Source organism: Myotis nattereri, assembly GCF_964212035.1.
Source record: "Myotis nattereri genome assembly, chromosome: 5".
In the NCBI taxonomy this organism is placed as follows: domain Eukaryota; kingdom Metazoa; phylum Chordata; class Mammalia; order Chiroptera; family Vespertilionidae; genus Myotis; species Myotis nattereri.
In genome coordinates, this window is record NC_138080.1 from 15,660,415 (window position 1) to 15,680,451 (window position 20,037).

General features: G+C 42.7%; 1 protein-coding gene across 1 annotated transcript in view; it reads right to left on the minus strand.

Moving 5' to 3' along the window:
- PIWIL2 (piwi like RNA-mediated gene silencing 2) overlaps positions 1 to 19,547 on the minus strand; it is a gene marked incomplete at its 3' end in the record, with an annotated part of 59,344 nt that extends 39,797 nt beyond the window's left edge. The window contains exons 1-9 of the mRNA XM_081091140.1: positions 19,356 to 19,547; positions 17,921 to 18,012; positions 17,640 to 17,774; positions 16,948 to 17,151; positions 13,480 to 13,590; positions 10,894 to 11,011; positions 10,461 to 10,585; positions 9,566 to 9,653; positions 8,920 to 9,026 (exon numbers count right to left, since the gene is read on the minus strand). Of these exons, the coding sequence (XP_080947266.1) occupies positions 8,920 to 9,026; positions 9,566 to 9,653; positions 10,461 to 10,585; positions 10,894 to 11,011; positions 13,480 to 13,590; positions 16,948 to 17,151; positions 17,640 to 17,774; positions 17,921 to 18,012; positions 19,356 to 19,544 (1,169 nt within the window). The 5' untranslated portion in view covers positions 19,545 to 19,547. The remainder of the gene's footprint in view (positions 1 to 8,919; positions 9,027 to 9,565; positions 9,654 to 10,460; positions 10,586 to 10,893; positions 11,012 to 13,479; positions 13,591 to 16,947; positions 17,152 to 17,639; positions 17,775 to 17,920; positions 18,013 to 19,355) is intronic.
- Positions 19,548 to 20,037: the final 490 nt, after the last annotated feature.

The following is a 20,037-nucleotide window of genomic DNA, read 5'->3' on the forward strand; positions in this document are numbered from 1 at the left end:
AAGGCCACACAGGAAATATGCAGAAAGCATGTCTGAATATGCCCAGGGAGTCAGGAGAGTTTACAGAGGCAGCTGATACCTGCGGGAGCAATGTGCTAGGCAGAACCACCAGGACAGAGGTGTGAGTGACACTCCAGGCAGAGGCAGTGGTGTGTAGAGGCAATCAGGGATCTGCGACAGGGGAGAGTGAGTAGGTGAAAGAGGGACAGAAGATGCTAAGTGTAGGTTACAGACAGGCAGGGTCCAAATATGAATTCTCTTGTAAGTCAAGGAGCAGAGAATGGACTTTTATCTGTGGGCCAGTGTCACCAGGGTGTGTATATTCCTCAGGAACACTAGTCCCTTGAGAGGTCATGAGGTTCCACAATCAAATAAGTTGAGTCCATTCTGCATCTTATAACCCCCTTTTTTTGAGAGTCACAATATATATTAACAGATCAGGTCGCTAAAGGAGAGAAACATATTTAGTTTCATTTACCTCCTATGAAAAAATCTTTTATTTTCTAGTTCATCAAAGGAAGTTGCAAAATTCGTACACAGAACCTCACATATGGAATTGGTACAACACTGTTAACTAGGCTGATAGACCTTACTCAGTGTTTGCCCTTTTGTTTTGCACACACTGATTTGTGTATACAGTCCTATGCAATTTTATCTCCTTTATACGTTTATGTAGCTACTACCACAATCAGTCACAAAACTGTTCCATATCAACATAAAGCAACTATTTCATGTTACCCCGTTACAGTCACATCCCTTCCCCTTCTCTGCCCCCTGGCACAAACAAACTGTTCTAACTGTTCTCTATCTCTATAGTTTTATCGTTTTGAGAATGCTATATAATGGAACATCATGCAACCTTTGGGACTGACATTGTTCACTACACATAATGACCATGAGACCCACCCAGGATGTTGTAGCGATAGTTTATTTGTTTTGATTGCTAAGCTGTATTCCATTGTATGGAGGTACCAGAGTTTAACCATCACTTGTTGAAGGATGCTTTGGTTATTTCCATGTTTTGCTATTGCAAATAATGCTGCTATGAACATTTGTGTACCAGTTTTTGGGTGAATCTAAATTTTCATTTCTCTGGGGAAAATGCCCGAGTGTGTGACTCCATTAAGTACATGCTTCATATTATAAAAAACTGCCAAAAATATTCTCTGGAGTGGCAGAACCATTTTATATCCTACTCATAGTATACAAGGAGCACTTTCCCTACCTCCTTACCAACGTTTGATATTTTCACTATATCTTTTTTTTTTTCTTTTTTTTTTTAACAGAGAGGAAGGGGAAGGGATAGAGAGTTAGAAACATTGATCAGCTGCCTCTTGCACACCTCCTATTGGGGATGTGCCCGCAACCAAGGTACATGCCCTTGACCGGAATCGAACCTAGGACCCTTCAGTCTGCAGGCCGACGCTCTATCCACTGAGCCCAACCGGTCAGGGCCTCTATATCTTATTTTAGTTACTCTAATAGGTGTGCACAACTCGCATTTCCCTAATGGCTAATGATGTTAAACGTCTTTCACATACTTTAATTACCTTCTAAATCATTCTTTGATAAAAATACCTTTAGCCCATTTTTTTAAAAATATATTTTATTGATTTTTTACAGAGAGAAAGGGAGAGAGATAGAGAGTTAGAAACATCGATGAGAGAGAAACATCGATCAGCTGCCTCCTGCACATCTCCTACTGGGGATGTGCCCGCAACCCAGGTACATGCCCTTGACCAGAATCGAACCTGGGACCTCTCAGTCTGCAGGCCGACGCTCTATCCACTGAGCCAAACCGGTTTCGGCTAGCCCATTTTCTTAATAGATAGTTATTTTCTTTCATCTTTACTATGATTTTGCTGGTGTTACATGTTCATTATAAAATAAAAATAATATAAAATAAAAATAAAAACACAATCATAAAACATAGAAATTGAACATAGTTTGTAATCCATTCTTCACAGAGAACTACTTTCCTTTCCTTAAATTGTGAATACTAGTAATTGGAAAAAGAAATATATAATCATGTCAGATATATAATCATAATCATGTTTTGCTCCTTTTTAAAATATTCGTACTGGAGAATATGTTATTGATTTTTTTAGAAAGGAAAGGGGAAAGGGGCAGGGGAGAGAGAGAGAAACATCAGTGTGAGAAAAATCTATTGGTTGCTTCCAGTAAGCAACCCGACCAGGGATTGAACCCACAACCTAGGTATATGCCTTGACCAGTACTCGAGCCCACCACCTTTTTTCGGGGTGTACGGGATGACACTCCAGCCAACTGAACCACCAGGCCATGTTTGTTTTGTAACTTATTTTTAACTTAACGATATCCTTTGGATAGTCTTTCGTGTTAGTACAAATACATAAGGTTCTTAGAACAACTACTTTCAAATAAGTCATTTTTCATCCCAAAGAACTAAAGTTTGCCAGTGTTGGTTCTGAGTTATGAAGACAATCTAGTACTGGAAAAACCTATGAATATACCAATGTAATAATGATCATAAAAAATTAAAAACGAAAAAAAAATTTAAAAATGTAAATGTAGTAATGACGTTATAGTTATGTTTTTAAATGAAAGTTAGCGCTCAACCACTGAGCCACGCAGGCTGGGCAACAAATTAAAATTTGAAACTCAGAAAAATAAAACACAATCCAGTCTTGCTACAGTATATTATCTGAAATGTTTAGTTTTCAATCACAAACTATTAGATATACAAAGAAATGGGCAAGTGTAACCAATAATCATGGGGGGAAAAAAGTCAATAAAAACTTATCCTGAAGGGTTCAGATACTGAACTTCACACATAAAGAATTCAAAGCAGCAATTATAAATAAGTTCAAATAATTAAAGGAAAATATGATGATGACGAATCAACATATATGGAATCTTAATAAAGCCATAGAAACTAAAAAGCAAAACAAAACAAGTAGAAATTACAGAATTTGAAAGTACAACCAAAATGAAAAACTGGTACAATGAGCCTGCCAGCAAATTTGAAAATGGCAAAAATAATCACAGACATAAAGATAAATCAATAGAGGGTATCCAATCCACAAGAGAGAGAGAAAAAAAGACTAAAGACAAAGTCTCAAAGTCCTGTGAGACAATATGGAGAGGTTTATTGTTTTAGCTCTTACATTTAGGTTTGTGATCCATTTGAGTTAACTTTTATGGAAGATATGAGATAACAGTCTAGGTTCATTTTGTTGTATATGAATGTCCAATGATCACAAAACTACCCCTTCTTAGTGATTTACCTTGACACCTTTGTCATAAATGTGTGGGTTCTTTCTTTCTCATATAATTTTAAGCTATAAATTTCCCTCTGCCCACTGCATTAGCTATAGTCCCTGACTTTTTGGTATACTAGCTTTTGTTTCCTTTCAATTCAAGTTATTTTCTGATTTCCCTTGTGCTTTTTCTTTAGATTATTTAGAGTGTGCTGTTTAACTTCCAAATATTTGGAGATTTCCTCTTTTTCTCTGGTTTCTAGTCTTATTCTAATGTGATTGGAGAACATATTCTGTATTACTGCATTTCTGACCTCCAGGAAGATAACTGCTCTTTTGTGGTTTCCAGTGGTTCTTAAGAACATAAAGGGCACAGGGGAAGACAGGTGGCAGAACCTCAAATCTGTAACAGTTGCAAGGGTACAAGGGAGGACTAAAACACAGAGCTCTACACCTGACAGTGGGGTCACCCACCCTATGCCCAAGTGCTTGAGCTCTGCAGGAGGACTAAGGATCAGGATGTCAAACACCCCAGGGTTCGTGTGTGTGACATAATGGGACGATGCCTGACATAGGACTTCTTACTATTTTGGAGAACGGGTGCTCAAAGCTTTATCTAATTTTATTTCGACAATCTAAGCAATATAATTGGGGAGGGGGGAGAAGATGACATTGACAAAATAAATAGCATTGGAATGTAGAATGAGGAGAATTTGAAGTTGCATTAGTAATAAGTATATATATAATTATGTACTTAGAAAATGGAAATATAATATTTATATCCAAGATAAACAATTGTGCAGAAAACAAAAATAGTCATAGTATATAATACATAGTTCACACATTTTTTTATATATATATATATATACATATATATATAGCTTTTGCACAGTCACAATAAAATATGACTAAAACTTTTACAAAACTAAAAGTTTAAAAAAAAGTAAAACCAGCCGGCCAGTGTGGTTCAGTGGTTGAGCGTCAACCTATGAACCAGGAGGTCATGGTTTATTCCCAGTCAGGGCACATGACTGGGTTGTGGGTTCGATCCCCAGTAGCGGGGTGTGTAGGAGGCAGCAAATCAATGAAGTTTCTTTCTCATTGCTGTTTCTATCCCTCTCTCTCTCTCTCTCTCTCTCTCTCTCTCTCTAAAAATCTATAAAAACATATTAATAAAATTGTGAGAAAATATTTAAAAAAATAATTCTGAAAACAGAATTCCTTGACAAGTATTAAAACCTAATAAAGCTACAATAATTAAAACAGTATCACATTAGTTTTAACCACTGGATCAAAATGAAGTTTTCAGAAATAATCCCAAGTATTTTAGAATATGATAAAGGTTGTGATTTAAATCTAAAGAAAACATTTTTCAATAAATTGTCTAATAGTACCAAGACAATCATACTTGTCCTAATATCATACCAAGATAAATTCCAGGTTAACATTGGAAAACATAAAATAAGTAGACCTTTCTAAGAAGAAAAATAAAGGCAGAAAACAAAGAAAGATGTAGTGATTTTTAAAGACATCTACTTTTTATTTTTTGTTAATCCTCGCTAGAGGATATTTTTTCCATTAATTTTTTTAATATATTTTATTGATTTTTTTTACAGAGAGGAAGGGAGAGATAGTTAGAAACATCGATCAGCCGCCCCCTGCACCCCCCCGCACTGGGGATGTGCCCGCAACCAAGGCACACGCCCCTGACCGAATCAAACCTGACCCCTGAGTCTGCAGGCCAATGCTCTATCCACTGAGCCAAACCAGTTAGGGCTCCATTGATTTTTAGAGAGAGTGGAAGGGAAGAGATAGGGCAAGAGAGAGAGAAAGAGAGAGAGAGAGAGAGAGAGAGAGAGAGAGAGAGAGAGAGAGGGAGAATAGAGAGAAACACTGATGTGAGAGAGATACATCGATTGGTTGCCTCCTGCATGTGACTGGACCAGGGCCAAGGATTGAACCTACAACCCAGGTATATGCTCTTGACTGGGAATCAAACCCATGACCCTCCAGTGCACAGGCTTATGCTCTAACCATTTAGCCATGTCAGCCAGGGCAAGATATCTATTTTTTTTAGTATTCTTTTTTTTTAAAATATATTTTATTGATTTTTTACAGAGAGGAAGGGAGAGAGACAGAGAGTTAGAAACATCGATGAGAGAGAAACATCAATTAGCTGCCTCCTGCACATCTCCTACTGGGGATGTGCCCGCAACCCAGGCACATGCCCTTGACCGGAATTGAACCTGGGACCCCTCAGTCCGCAGGCCAACGCTCTATCCACTGAGCCAAACCGGTCTCGGCTTTAGTATTCTTTTATTATTGTTATTAATCCTCAATGAAGGATATTTTTTCCATTGATTTCAGGGAGAGCAGAAGGGAGGGGGAAGGGTAAGAGAGGAGAGACAGAGAGAAACATCAATGTGAGAGACCCACACCAATTGGTTGCCTTCCTCAGGAGCCCCAGCTGGGACAGGGAACCTGCAACCCACATACATGCCCTTGACCGAAATCGAACCTGGGAACCTTTCAGGGCGTGGCTCAACACTCTAACCACTGTGCATGCTGGCCAGAGCTTATTAGTATTCTTGAGCACTTACTACATGCTAGGAATAAACTAGGGCTGGGTGTACTATGTGAGAGAAAGAGACAGAGACCCCAGTGGTTAAGAAGAGGTAGAATAAATCATTACAAATTCACCCAAAAAAGTTTGAGCCATCCTCAACCTCTCTTTTAAACCCCACATCAGTCAGGAAATTGACTGAGCACTACTTTCAAAATATATCCAAAAGCAAACCACTTCTCAGCACCTCCACTGGGTTACAATAGCCTCCTGGTTGGTCTCCCCACTTCTTCCCCATCCTACTAGTTTATTGTCCTTACACTCAATCACACCATGTCACTGCTTGGCTACAAGGCCTGTATTTCACTCCAGGTAAAAGCTAAAATCTTTACATTAGCCTTACAGAGCTCTCTGTCGTCACTCCTCCATCTGCTCCCTCCTTCCATTATTCTGACCATGCTCTAGTCTAGCCCTTGGCTTCCCTCCCTCTTCTGGAATGAGCCAGGCATACTTCTGTTTTAAGGCCTTTACCCCAGCTGTCCCTCTGCCAAAATTCCCTTCACCCATATATTCACCCAGCTAACTCTCTTATCTCCTGCAAGAGTTGGCTCAAACGAGCTTGACTAGTCTACTAAAAATTACAGCACTCCCCTCCTCCCCACCCGGGCCTCTGGTACTCCTCATCTATCTCACCCTGTGTCCTACCTGTTCTTTCTTCAGTGGCTCTCATCACTTCTAGTATACTATGCAACTTACTTATCATGCTTATTATTTATTTACCTAAGATGACTACAAGATAACTTCCATGGGGAAAGAATCTTTCTTTGTTTTGTTAACTGATATATCCCAAGACTCTGGTACACAACTGAAGCTGAGTAAAGGAACGAATAAATTTATCAGATAAAGCAGAGATTTATAAACCTAATAACACCCAGTAGTTGTACACAGCTGGTGGGAAAATAAACTGAATGAATAAAACTTCTAGAGGGTAATTTGTCAATATATACCTAAATATCTTGTTATATTAACACATTTCGTACTGCTCAGGAGTTTTCTCGTGTTTCGTGCGCCATCTGTTAAGGACCGCTCACGAGTGTTCTCATTTTTCACGCCCATGGATAAAGGAGCGAATCTAGATACTTATGTAAATTTTGTTTGGTCCCTCTTCATAGAGGAAAATGTTTTACGCAGTACCATACGTTAAAAAAGTACTAGGAACTTTAATTGTTTAATTGTTTTTGTAAATAAAAATGTTATGATTATTGAAAAACAACACCTAAAGTGCATTATGATGATTTAAATAACGTGCAGTTTGCCCAAAAACGTGTGGTCCTTGGCGTATGTCTTAGAGATTTCTATGCGGTATGCAATGTGATAAATAGTAGCGGCCCAGTGCATGAAATTCATGCATGGTCCCCTCAGCCCAGCCTGCACCCTCTCGCAAACTGGGACCCCTTGGGGGATGTCTGACTGCCTGCCTGATCACCCCTAACCACTCACCTGCCTGCCTGATCGTCCCAACCACTCGCCTGCCAGCCTGATCGCCCCTAAACACTCTGCCTGCCTGCCTGCCTGCCTGCCTGCCCGTCCCTAACTACTCGCCTGCCTACCTGCCTGATCAACCCTAACCACTCACCTGCCTGCCTGATCACCCCTTCTTGCCTGCCTGTCTGATCATCCCTAACCACTGTGCATGCCTGCCTGATCACCCCTAATTGCCTCTGCCTCGGGACCAGCCACCGCAGCTTCATCCAGAAGGATGTCTGGAATGATGTCTGGAAGGTCGTTTGGCTGTCTGGTCTAATTAGCATATTACGCTCTTATTATTATAGATTAATTTAAAGTCTTTGAAAAGTTCAGCCTTTTCATGAACTAATTCCATTTCTAAGTATACAGTCTAAAAAATGAATCACAGATGCACTTCATGTAGCCATAACAAATTATACACATATATACTTACTACTGTACATATTTGCTATAGTAACACACTTAAACAACAACTTAGGGTGTATTAAACCAAATCTTCTTAACCAGAGACTTAAATACAATTCCCCCTCTATCTTGGCAGGACTTATGGGATAGCACACTTCCAGTCAACATTCTACATTAGTTCTACAATTTAAAACCCAATCAGAACAATGGCTATTACGAATTACTAGAGGCCCGGTGCACAAAAATTTGTGCACTGCGGGGGGGTCCCTTAGCCCAGCCTGTGCCCTCTCACAGTCTGTGACCCCTTGGGGGATGTCCACCTGCTGGCTTAGGCCCCACTCCCTGGGGGATCAGGCCTAAGCTGGCAGTCAGACATCCCTCTGGCAGCCTGGGAGCCCTCAGGGGATGTCCACTTGCCAGCGGGGAGCAAGCCTAAGCTGCAGTCAGACATCCTTAGCGCTGCTGAGGTGGGAGAGGCTCCCGCCACCACCGCTGTACTGGCAGCTGTCAGCCTGGCTTGTGGCTGAGCAGAGCTCCCCCTGTGGGAGCGCACTGACCACCAGGGGGCAGCTCCTGCATTGAGCATCTGCCCCCTGGTGGTCAGTGTGTGTCATAGTGACCAGTCATTCCCAGTCGTTCTGCTGTTAGGGTCAATTGCATATTACCCTTTTATTATATAGGATAGAGGCCTGGTGCATGGGTGGGAACCGGCTGGTTTGCCCTGAAGGGTGTCCCGGATCAGGATGGGGGTCCCCGCTGGGGTGCCTGGCCAGCCTGGGTGAGGGGCTGATGGCTGTTTGCAGGCTGGCCACAGCCCCCAGCCACCCAAGCTCCCAATGGAGGCTGGCTGGAAGCAGGTATCTGGGATTTATTTGTCTTCTATAATTGAAACTTTGTTGCCTTAAGTGGAGCCCACAGCCAGCCAGGGAAGGCAGGAAGCTTAGCTTCCTCCATCACCGGGGCAACCAAGCCTCCTGCTTGCTCCAGCTCCTTGGCTGCCGGCTGCCATCTTGGTTGGGTTAATTTGCATATAGTCACTCTGATTGGCTGGTGGGCGTGGCTTGTGAGTGTAGTGAAGGTATGGTCAATTTGCATGTTTCTCTTTTATTAGATAAGATTACCAGCTATTCCTGAGCTTTTCAGAAAACTGTTAGCTTGTTAAAGGTGGATCCCACCATCACTCACATGACGTCCAGCACAGAGTCATTGCGAATGACCTTATGGGAGACATCAGCTAGCAGGAAGAGACCACCATCTGTCCTCCGGATGCTAGCTGCATAGCCCGGCCAGATCTGCAATCTGAAGAGATAGATAAGCTTTACCTCAGGGTTTAAAAGAAGCACAGACACTTCCATGCCCGCATCTGAGATAATATTTGGACACTGTCCTTCCCCAGTAACAACGAGAAAGCACCAGGAAACAAATTCAATTAAATCAACATCACTGTGAACTTACTAAAATACTAAACTATAGAGGAGATTTAACTGGTAAATTGTATTCACTATCATAAAATACTGAGATTTTTGTCTTTAATATGATTTCAATGAAAAATTTCTTTCCAGCCCTGACCGGTTTGGCTCAGTGGATAGAGCGTTGGCCTGCAGACTGAAGGGTCCCAGGTTCAATTCTAGTCAAGGGCATGTACCTTGGTTGCGGGCACATCCCCCAGTAGGGAGTGTGCAGGAGGCAGCTGATTGATGTTTCTCTCTCATCGATGTTTCTAACTCTCTATCCCTCTGCCTTCCTCTCTGTAAAAAATCAATAAAATATATTTTTAAAAGAAAAGAAAAATTTCTTTCCAGACATCTACAAGTGAAGAAGAGGAAAACACCACCAACCTGTGTTGCTGCAGTACCATAGCACTTGTTGGGTCATAGAAGTTTCTCCCCACAAGCTTCATATCTAAAAGTTTCATTACCCTGAAATAAAGAGCAAGAATGGGTTTTCTAGTAGAATAATCCAAAAAACTAAGCTCCATTATTTTTAGCTACATTTCCTTTGGAAGCCTAAAGGGTCCGAAATGTTGGTGTCCTTTGTACAATATAGCTTTTATCATGAGAACACTCTTGACAAAAGAATGAGAAAAATTACCATGGCATTTATCTTGGGGTGTATGTAACTGACTATAGCTTTTCCTAGTTACTAGGTAACCAAAAATTGAGTTGACTTTCCAGGCTCAATTTATATTATTAACTAAAAAGCATGCAAGAGAGTCAGTTTCTAAATTTGTGACTATCAGTCTGGCAAAGAAAGTTATGTTTGTTCCTGGCAGTTCAGCTTACTAGATAGAAATTAGATTCCATGTTTCATTAAAAAAGAGGTGGTTTGGAAATAACATTATGAAAATTAGAGAGTGTTAAAGTTTAAAAATTATGAGCTGTTTACATCCAAAAATTCAAGGGACTGGGAAAAAAATTATTCCAGCAAAAATCTTTACCACTACCTCTCCAAGTAGCCCCATCACTAATACCATTAAATATGCACTTTAAACACCCGTTTTTAAAGTTCCTGAGCCCATCCCACATCCAATTAACTCAAACCTACTTTCACATACCCAAATCTGATAAATCACTAGAGATAACTTCTGAGTAACTTAGCCTCAGTATCATTCAACTCATCTACTGGTATATACACTTGTAGTGTAGTAGCATCTAAGCTTCTTGAAGAGCATTGTTACAAATACAAGACTGAAGTTAAGGAAAGTAAAACGGCAGCTGTTTTCTCACCGACGGAAAACAACATTGTAGAAGGGAATGCACAAGTCAGAGCAGGGCTCCAGGATCTTGGTCAACTGAATCTTAATGCTGATCTCCGAACCATCGGTTTTCCTTTGACTTTTTAACTCGAGAACCTAATGAATAAATAAATGCAAGTAAAAAGTGATGACAAAAATAGCAAGCCCTAACCTAACCCAGAAAACACTAAAATATCTTTTCTTAAAATATGAACTCTTTGTCACTGAAATCAAAAGCTTCCTCCAACCACTCCTCTTATGTAAGAGACTTCTTGAAGAACATAAATGTAAAAGTTCCTCAGTTTGTCATTTCCTTGTTACAAAGTAGTTTAACTTCCCTCTAAGAATAGGAAAGTACAACTCAAATATTCAGGAAGTTTATCATTTGCCACCATGCAAAGCACCAGAACACTCTCAGGTCTCACTTGTTGAAGCTTAACAGGTAAATAGAGAATGGATCCATCAAAAGCAGTGATGTTTCCAGTGACAGCTTGATGGTCCTTCAACATGCCAAACTTCATGCTTTTGCACTCCACGTTGGGGCTAGAAAATAATAAAGAGGATTTTATTTTAATTTGATTAAAACAGATGTGTGACTACTGCTCCATCTAGTGGTCATATTAAAATTTCAAATACTATATGTGACTAAAAAAGAACTTTGACCCAAGGATACTTGCTCACAAAAAATAAAAACCCCTAATTCCACCCACCAGAGACAAATGTCTTAGCATAGGATATAATCTTAGTATACATTCTTCCAGAGTTTAGACCACAGAGTCAAAAAACTTACTGTGTAAAGGGTCAGATAGTAAATATTTTAGGCTTTACTAGCCATATGGTCTCTGCTACAACTACTCAACTCTGCCAATATAGCAAAAAAGCTCTGTAAACCAGTAAGTATGGCTACATTCCAGCAAAACTTTATAATAGAATTTTACTCTAACCTTTTTTCACTCACAGAAATTTCAACTTTTTATTGATTCATTACCACAAATATTAGTTATAAAAACTCTAGTAGCTCCTTTGTACCATGATTATCCCATTACCTTACAATAATACAAAACCTTGTTCTATAAACGTGAAGTTTAAACAAATCCAAGGCTTGAAAGAGTCAAGCATATTCAAGAACATGAATAAAGATTAAAAGTGGTAATTCAATGTAGTTGTCCCCAAAACCAAATACTCACATGCTAACATTTCAAAATGCTTCTTTAAAAAAGTCATATACATGCATTTATATGAATATAATATTCAAAGATGTCATTCTAGACTCCCTGTAGTACAAGGAAGATACAGTATGATCAGTCCACTGTAACACATCCGCTCAGTATTCTCTCAGTGGCCTGGCATCCTCTTCACATTGTAACCTCAAAGATCCAGATCTACAATCTCTAAATGTATAGAATCCATGTCTTCTCCTGGTCAATGCAGAGACCTGTAAAGACTCTTATACTCTTTTCTGTTTCATTAACACTTGTCAATCCATTTCCAGATAAAAGGTTCTTCTCTCGTTAATGCTCAACTCCTTCCCTTACTTCCAGAACAGGCCCATTCCCATTCCCTTCCACTCTCCAACGATCAATTTCACCCTCTTTTCTAGATACTTCTCTTCCCCTGTCATATGTGCTCAGCTCTGCTTTCTTATCTCAGAGAAATCTGTAAAGCAATCCTGCTACCCTCTTTAATTATCATTCAATTTCCCATTCCTCTACAGACCTTTAAAATAACGGCCAATTTACTGGCTATTCCTATGCTCTCCTTTGTTGTTCTTTTCTTTTCTTTTTAATGTATTTTATTGATTTTTACAGAGAGGAAGGCAGAGGGATAGAGAGTTAGAAACATCGATGGGAGAGAAACATCGATCAGCTACCTCCTGCACACTCCCTACTGGGGATGTGCCCGCAACCCAGGTACATGCCCTTGACCGGAATCGAACCTGGGACCCCTCAGTCCGCAGACCGACGCTCTATCCACTGAGCCAAACCGGCTAGGGCTCTCCTTTGTTCTTTTAGTCTAGTTTTTTCTTTATAACTTTAACAAAGGGCTAGAAGATTGCCAAGGGTGCTCTTAGAAGCAAATTTAGTAACTTTTTTTCTGTAGCCAAAGTCAACTACCTGTTCTCCATTCAAATGGCCCTTCCTTTCGTCTTTATAACCTGTCTTCAGGGTATTTTTCCCTAACTTCCTTGCTTCTCTTTAACTCCACTTCTTCCTCTTGTACCAATTAGTAATTGTCCTTTAAAAATTAGTCTTCCATCTCCCTAGTTTCTCCGCAGATATTCCAAAACGCTCATTTTCACAATTCCAGCTAATAACCTCCAGCTAATATGAATTTTTAATTTTAAAAAAGTACGTTCAGTCTAAAGTTACTGATATAACATTAAAGTTATTTTTTTTCTGATTTTTCTCACCCTCAAATTTAACCCTAGACAGTCACTGGAGAGCTGTCAATTTTTCCCCCCCAAATATATTTCTTTATTGATTTCAGAGACGAAGAAATGGGAGAGATAGAAACATTAACGATGAGAGAGAATCATTGATCAGCTGCCTCTTGCACACCCACTACTGGGGAACGAGCCCACAACCCTGGCATGTGCCCTTGGCTGGAATTGAACCTGGGACTCTTCAGGTTCTATCCACTAAAAGAGGGAATCTTTAAGAAGAGGAATTACAGATACAAAATTACAGATACAAAATAAGTTAAAAGGTCTGGAAGGGGGTTTATATAAGTACAAGGCCCTGAACTTAAGCTTCATTAACCTCACAGTAAATCACCTCTAATCTCATGCATAAAACTGCACCTATTAAGTTAAAGTCTGAATTGGTAATATAAATAAACAGATAAATAAGTTAACCTTAAACTTACTGCAAGGATTCAAGTACATGCACTACTGTGGGAGTGAGGGGAAAAGTTCATCAGAAATTACACAAAAATATATTCAGCTATTCCAGGGGAATGATTTCATTACTACTAAGAAGTGAACAATACAGAGAAAAAAAACCTGTGAATACCTGAAAGTCACATGATATTGATAAACTGCTTCATTATGACACTGTATTTTGATAAGATTCAATCCCAAAGGTTGAGGTATTCCTTTTGATCCTTGCTTCACAATAAGTTCTCTGGAAAATAAAAAGCAAAAGCACCCACACATACCAAAACAAAACAAACCAAAACCAAACCAAACCATACACACACACACACAAAAGTAAGATAGGGTAAAGTAATATTTTACACTTTGCTTACAGGTACACAAAGCAAGAATTGAGACATACAAAAGCAAGCTCTGAAGGCTAGTAGATAAATGAGTAGCAATCTCTAATTAAAGAAGCAAGGTCATCCTATTTGTCCTAGTAATATCACTAGGATAAATTAGGCCAGCTAACCTAAGAATACAAGAATGCATTCATAGAGAAAAATGAATTGCTGAATGTTTTTCCTAAATGATTTCCTTATCTTCACCATGACAAAGAATTGGGAAAGAAATGGAAAGCCACAAGTCCACTCTCTGGTACATACTATCTCTATGTCATAAATCCCATTTCACTTCATCAGAATTGTCCCACCTCTTTGTCATTCTCCCCATAAGCAAAAAAACAAAGGAACAACCTTGCAATACCTATACCCCATGGAGGACTTCAGACACCACAGAAACAATGTTTATAATACTACTAGAGGCCCGGTGCACAAAAATTTGTGCACTCGGGGGGGAGAGGGGGTCTCTCAGCCCGGCCTGTGCCCTCTCATAGTCTGGGACCCCTCGGGAGATAACGACCTGCTGGCTTAGGCCTGCTCCCGGGTGGCAGAGGGCAGGCCCAATCCCTAGGTGCAGCCCCTGGTCGGGCTCAGAGCAGGGCCAATTGGGGAGTTGGGGCGCCGCCTGCTGTCATGCACAGAGCAGGGCGGATCAGGAGGTTGTGATGCCACCCTCAGTCACGCTCAGGGTAGGGCCAATTTGGGGGTTGGGGCACCGTCCTGTCACACTCAAGGCAGGGTCGATGGGGAGGTTGTGGCGCCACCCCCCGTCACGCACAAAGCAGGGCCAATCCGGGGGTTGGGGCACTGCCCCCTGTCACTCACAGAGCAGGGCCCATCAGGGGGGTTTGGACTCTGTACCCTGTCACGCACAGAGCAGGGCCCATCAGGGGGTTGGGGCGCCGCCCTCTATCACCCACAGAGCAGGGCCAATCAGGGGGTTGGGGCGCCGCACCCTGTCCTACACAGAGCCGCAGGGCGATCAGGGGTTGGGGCGCCTTCCCCTGTCAAGAACAGAGCAGGGTGGATAGGGAGGTTGTGGCCCCGCCCCGTCACACACAGAGCTGCAGGGCGATCAGGGGGTTTGGGCGCTGCCCCGTCACACTGATCCCGGTGCCGGGAGGCCTCACGGTTCCGCTGATCCCGGTGCTGGGAGGCATATTACCCTTTTACTATATAGGGTAGAGGCCTGGTGCACGGGTGGGTGCCGGCTGGTTAGCCCTGAAGGGTGTCCTGGATCAGGGTGGGGGTCCCCACTGGGGTGCCTGGCCAGCCTGGATGAGGGGATGATGGCTGTTTGCAGCTGGTCACACACCCTTCAGGGTGGGGTCCCCACTGGGGTGCCTGGCCAGTCTGGGTGAGGGGCTGAGGGCTGTTTTCAGGCTGGGGGTGACTGAAGCTACCAACCGCTCCTTTTTTTTTTATTCTGGGCCAGCTTTAGCTTTGAGTCTTGGCTCCAGTTCTTAGGCCTCCGCTGCTGAAAGTAGGTTTCTGGCCTTTGCTTACAATGTTGCGATCCTGCTGGCTGAAGCCCGACAGACTAAAGCAGGTTTCTGGGGTTTTGTTTAGCTTCTATATTTGTTACATAGTTGCTTAGAGTTGCAGCTCAGAGGCCTGCAGCGGCAGGCGGGGAACGTTGGAGTCCTCCGTCACTGAAGCAAGCAAGCCTCATGTTAGTTTCAAGCTGCCTGGCTGCCGGCCGCCATCTTGGCTGGCAGTTAATTTGCATATTGCCCTGATTAGCCAATGGGAAGGGTAGTGGTCGTACGCCAATTACCATGTTTCTCTTTTATTAGATAGGATTAGAGGCCGGTGAGTGAAATTCATGTACTTGGGGGGGGGCGGGGGGGGGGGAATCCCTCAGCCCGGCCTGTACCCTCTTGCAGTCCAGGAGCCATCGGGAGACGTCCAACTGACGAGTTAGGCCTGCTCCCTGGGGCAGGCCTAAGCCATCAGACAGACAGCCTTAGTGCTGCCACGGAGGCAGGAGAGGCTCCCGCCACCATTGCTGCGCTCACCAGCTGTGAGCCCGGCTTCTGGCTGAGCGGCGCTCCCCCTGTGGGAGTGCACTGACCACCAGGGGGAAGCTCCTGCGTTGAGCATCTGCCCCCTGGTGGTCAGTGCGCGTCATAGCGACCAGTCATTCCGCCCTTTGGTCGATTTGCGTATTAGCCTGTTATTATATAGGACTAGAGGCCCAGTGCATGGATTCATGCAACTGTGTAGCCTCAGTGTAGCTTGTGGGGATCGGGCCAAAACTGGCAGTCCAACATCCCCCCAAGGAATGTAGTAGGGCATGCAGCAGCAGGCAGCTGGGCAGGAACCCAAGCAAGGCCAGTGGCGCGCCGCTCCCGCTCAGCCTAGCCCTGCTACGCCTGCTGCCGCCACCACTCAGGAGGCTCGCTACTGCTCCACTGCGGTCTCCACACGCCCACTCTAGGGCAATACCAGCGCACCCATGACCAAGAAGCGGCTGCAGGCTTGTGCCCAGTCAGTCCAATGCCAGTCCCGATCCCAGTCCAGATGGGGGAGGCTTGGGCCACCACAGCTGTGCTCACCAACTGTGAGCCCATCTGCCCCCTGGTGGTCAGTGCGCGTCACAGTGACCAGTCAAATGGTCACTTAGGCTTTTATATAGACTAGAAGCGGGGTTTCCTCAGCCGGTCTGCACCCTCTCGCGGTCTGGGAACCCATGGGGAGCGGGCCTAAGCCATTAGTCGGGCATCCTTAGTACTGCCCTAGAGGCAGGAGCCTGGCTTCTGGCTGAGCAGCACTCCCCCTGTGGGAGCGCACTGACCACCAGGAACAGTTCCTGCGCTGAGCATCTGCCCCCTGGTGGTCAGTGTGCATCATAGCGACCAGTTGTTCCACTGTTCGGTCGATTTGCATATTAGCCCTTTATTATATAAGACTAGAGGCCCAAAACACGAATTCGTGCACGGGTGGGGTCTGGCCAGCCCGCCCCAATGAGGGCCAATTGGGGCTGGGCTTGTGGGAGGGTGTGGGATGTCGACTGGCCCTACCCCCCCGGGGGGGGGCCTGATGGAGGGGGCCAGGGGAAGGGGCCACAGAAGGTTGGGAGGGGGCCAATTGGGGCACCGATTGGGCTGGTTGGCCACTGCAGTGCACATCGGTGGTTCCAGTCACTTGCCTTTTGTATATATAGATGCGAAGGCTCCCTTCCACATCACTACCAAGCAGAGAAGGCTGATCTCCTGACTTACTTTTCCCTGTGCTCTGCTGTCCCCAGTGAAAGATGATCCAGAGATTGTAGTGAGGATGGAGGCGGAGGTGGCGGTAATGGCTGCTGGGCAGGACCCCGAGAAGGCATGCTGGTAGAACTGGGAGCCTTGTATATGCCTCTGCCTATACCACAAGCTGCTCTTCCTAATGGTAATACAGGTACATCCGAATTCCTTCCAAGCATTCTGAAATGTTAACAAGAAGCAAATCAGGACTTTCTTAATATTTCTATCTCTGCCCCATCTAAATGATTCCCTCAAGTCTATGTTCTCTTCCTGGAGGAGTCAGCAAGAGGGACATAAGCCTTGGGATTCTCTCCAAGTTCAATATGCCAATATGACTCACCCACCAACTGCTACTAATATTGACTCTCAGCCAATTTTCACAACAGAATTGAGGTGGAAGTTTGACTCCCTTAGATTAAAGAGCCACTGCAATCAGGTTAACTTTTAAGAGGGCAAATGAAGTTGTGAAGTGTCCAGTGAAGAACTACTTTTTACCCTTTTCCAATCATTAACTGGATCAGTATCTGCTCAGTGCTCTTGAAAAGTATCCATTGTTTAATTTAAGACCATGCATTGTGAGCTAATCCAACCTTTTTAGAGTTGCCCTCTGGACTTGCAGAGACATTTCATCTAAATTTGACAGCTCCCTGAAAAGGGAATTTACCCACCTATTCCAACCAGCGCAGGCCTCTGCCATCTTGCTATCACCAGCAGCCAACACTGATGGATCCAGAAAAGTGTGACGGGGCTCTTCCTTTTCCTTATGCACCACACTGAGAGTCAAGCCTCGACCCAAAATGCCTCTACCTGAATGGAAGGATTAAGCCCCAGCTATAACTGTGAGTTGAACATGTTGTAAAGTATAGTTATTTTTCTGAAGATAAACTGTATGAATTTAAGAATAAAGCAAGTATACATACCACCATGTTTTCTCAAGTTAGTGTTTTACATACCTAAAGAAGGCATTTCCTGCTTCAGAGGGGTCTGGGACACAGTTTCAAGGCCCAGTCCTTGGAACATGGAGACCAAACCCACAGATTCCTGAGGAAAGTCAAAGAATAAAGCCATTTCAAGATATGGTTTAAAACCCCAGAATCACTGATGGTTTTCTTAAAGTCTTGGTAAATAATAAAAATCATCTTCTTTTTTAATGTATTGATTTTAGAGAGAGAAAGGAAGGGAGGGAGAGAGAAACACTGATTTGTTATTCCACTTATTTATGAATTTAGTGTTTGATTCTTGTATGCGCTCTGACTGAGGATCAAACCCACAACCTTGACGTATTGGGACACCGCCCAACTGACCTACCCAGCCAGGGCCAGTATATGGTGTGTTTTTTTAAAAACCTCCAACAAAACTTGCTATTGTTTTTCTGTAGCAGTCTTAAAAGTTTACTGCTGTCTCACTAGTTCGAGCTGCCACACATAGACTCAAGCAATTCATTTGAGTTAAAATACAGATTACTGGTATCGATTTTTCTTTTTACAGAGTATTATATTTGACACTGTCAACTCTACTTGAAACTGTTATACTGTGTTATTAGGTTTTCCCTATATTTGCTAACTCTTATTTTTTATTTTTTAAATATATTTTATTGATTTTTTTACAAGAGGAAGGAAGGGGGATAGAGAGTTAGAAACATCGATGGGAGAGAAACATCGATCAGCTGCCTCCTGCACACCTACTACTAGGGATGTGGCCGCAACCAAGGTACATGCCCTTGACCAGAATCGAACCTGGGACCCTTCAGTCCGCAGACCGATGCTCTATCCACTGAGCCAAACCGGTTAGGACTCTTTATTTTTTTAGATTAATTATAGACAAATAACATCTTGAAATTTCTGTATAACTAGGAGATACAAGCAGTAGCAATAGCTGAAGATCCTCTTTTTTAACGATTTGGGCAAAGAAAAGTAAATAAAAAAAATAAAAAGATTTGGGCAAAGAGTCTTCTAAAGAAAGAGCCATTCTTAACAATTATTACCTTAGAGGCAGGAGTGGCTGCCAATACCGCAGAGCCAAATCCAGAATAAAAATCTAAACACTCAGGAAAGAGCAAAAGGATGTATCTTTAAACCTATCATTTATATATTTATATGTATATTTATATAAGCTAGAGGACTAAGGCATTTATCCAAATCCATCTACATTCATTATGAGGCACTTTTTCTAGACTCCCAATTAGAATTTGAAATATATGCCCAGAAGATGCCACTACTTGTTAAAGGAAAAACGAAAACAAAACTCAACCCACCAAAAAAAAAACCAAAAACCCCAACCCTTATTTTCCTATCTAAGACTTGACAGTTGCCCAAGTGCTCTGAAATCCGTCATTTTCTCTGAGACACTACATGCTGCTACCCAGTGTCCAGACATGGTCTTACCCGTTGAGCCGTCCCGTTCTGTGGGCTTGGTTCCTTGGGCTTTCCAAATATGTAGCCTCTGCCTACAGGCCTTGCCCTGCCCAGAGCTGAGTCCAAAGGTTTAGGAGCTTGTAGCCAAGAGCCTGGCATCTGTACATACTGAGATGGGTGCCCAGAAGGGCTCCTGAAGGGTGGTCGGACAGGATCCATTGAAAGGCTGCAGAGGATTCGGGTGCAGATCCTGTTCTGATTAATTACCTGCCAGTATTTTATAAATATTAAAGATTCCCGACTGCTTTCCTTTTCCTTCAAGACAGACTCACAAAGCATTACACACACACACACACACACACACACAACCACACAAACAAACGTACTTTGGGTGATACAACCAGCCTCCTGTATCATGTTTACTTCAAAAGCTTCTATGTATCCCAGATTATTCTAAACCCTCCCCATGAGCAATCCCTTAGACTTAGGCTAAGCACTCCTTGAATTTTCCTATATTTTCTACCTAAACAGCCTCTTTGAGGACTCAATCCTACATTAACTATTTTAGAAAGAAGTATATTTTATGGATGAGCATGAGTTAACACAGACATATCGTAATATTGTCAACCAATATTCCCATAATTTTTTTCCCAGTTCATTATCACATGAAACGATTCCATCTCCTCCTCGATCTCCTTAGTAGCCTCTATGC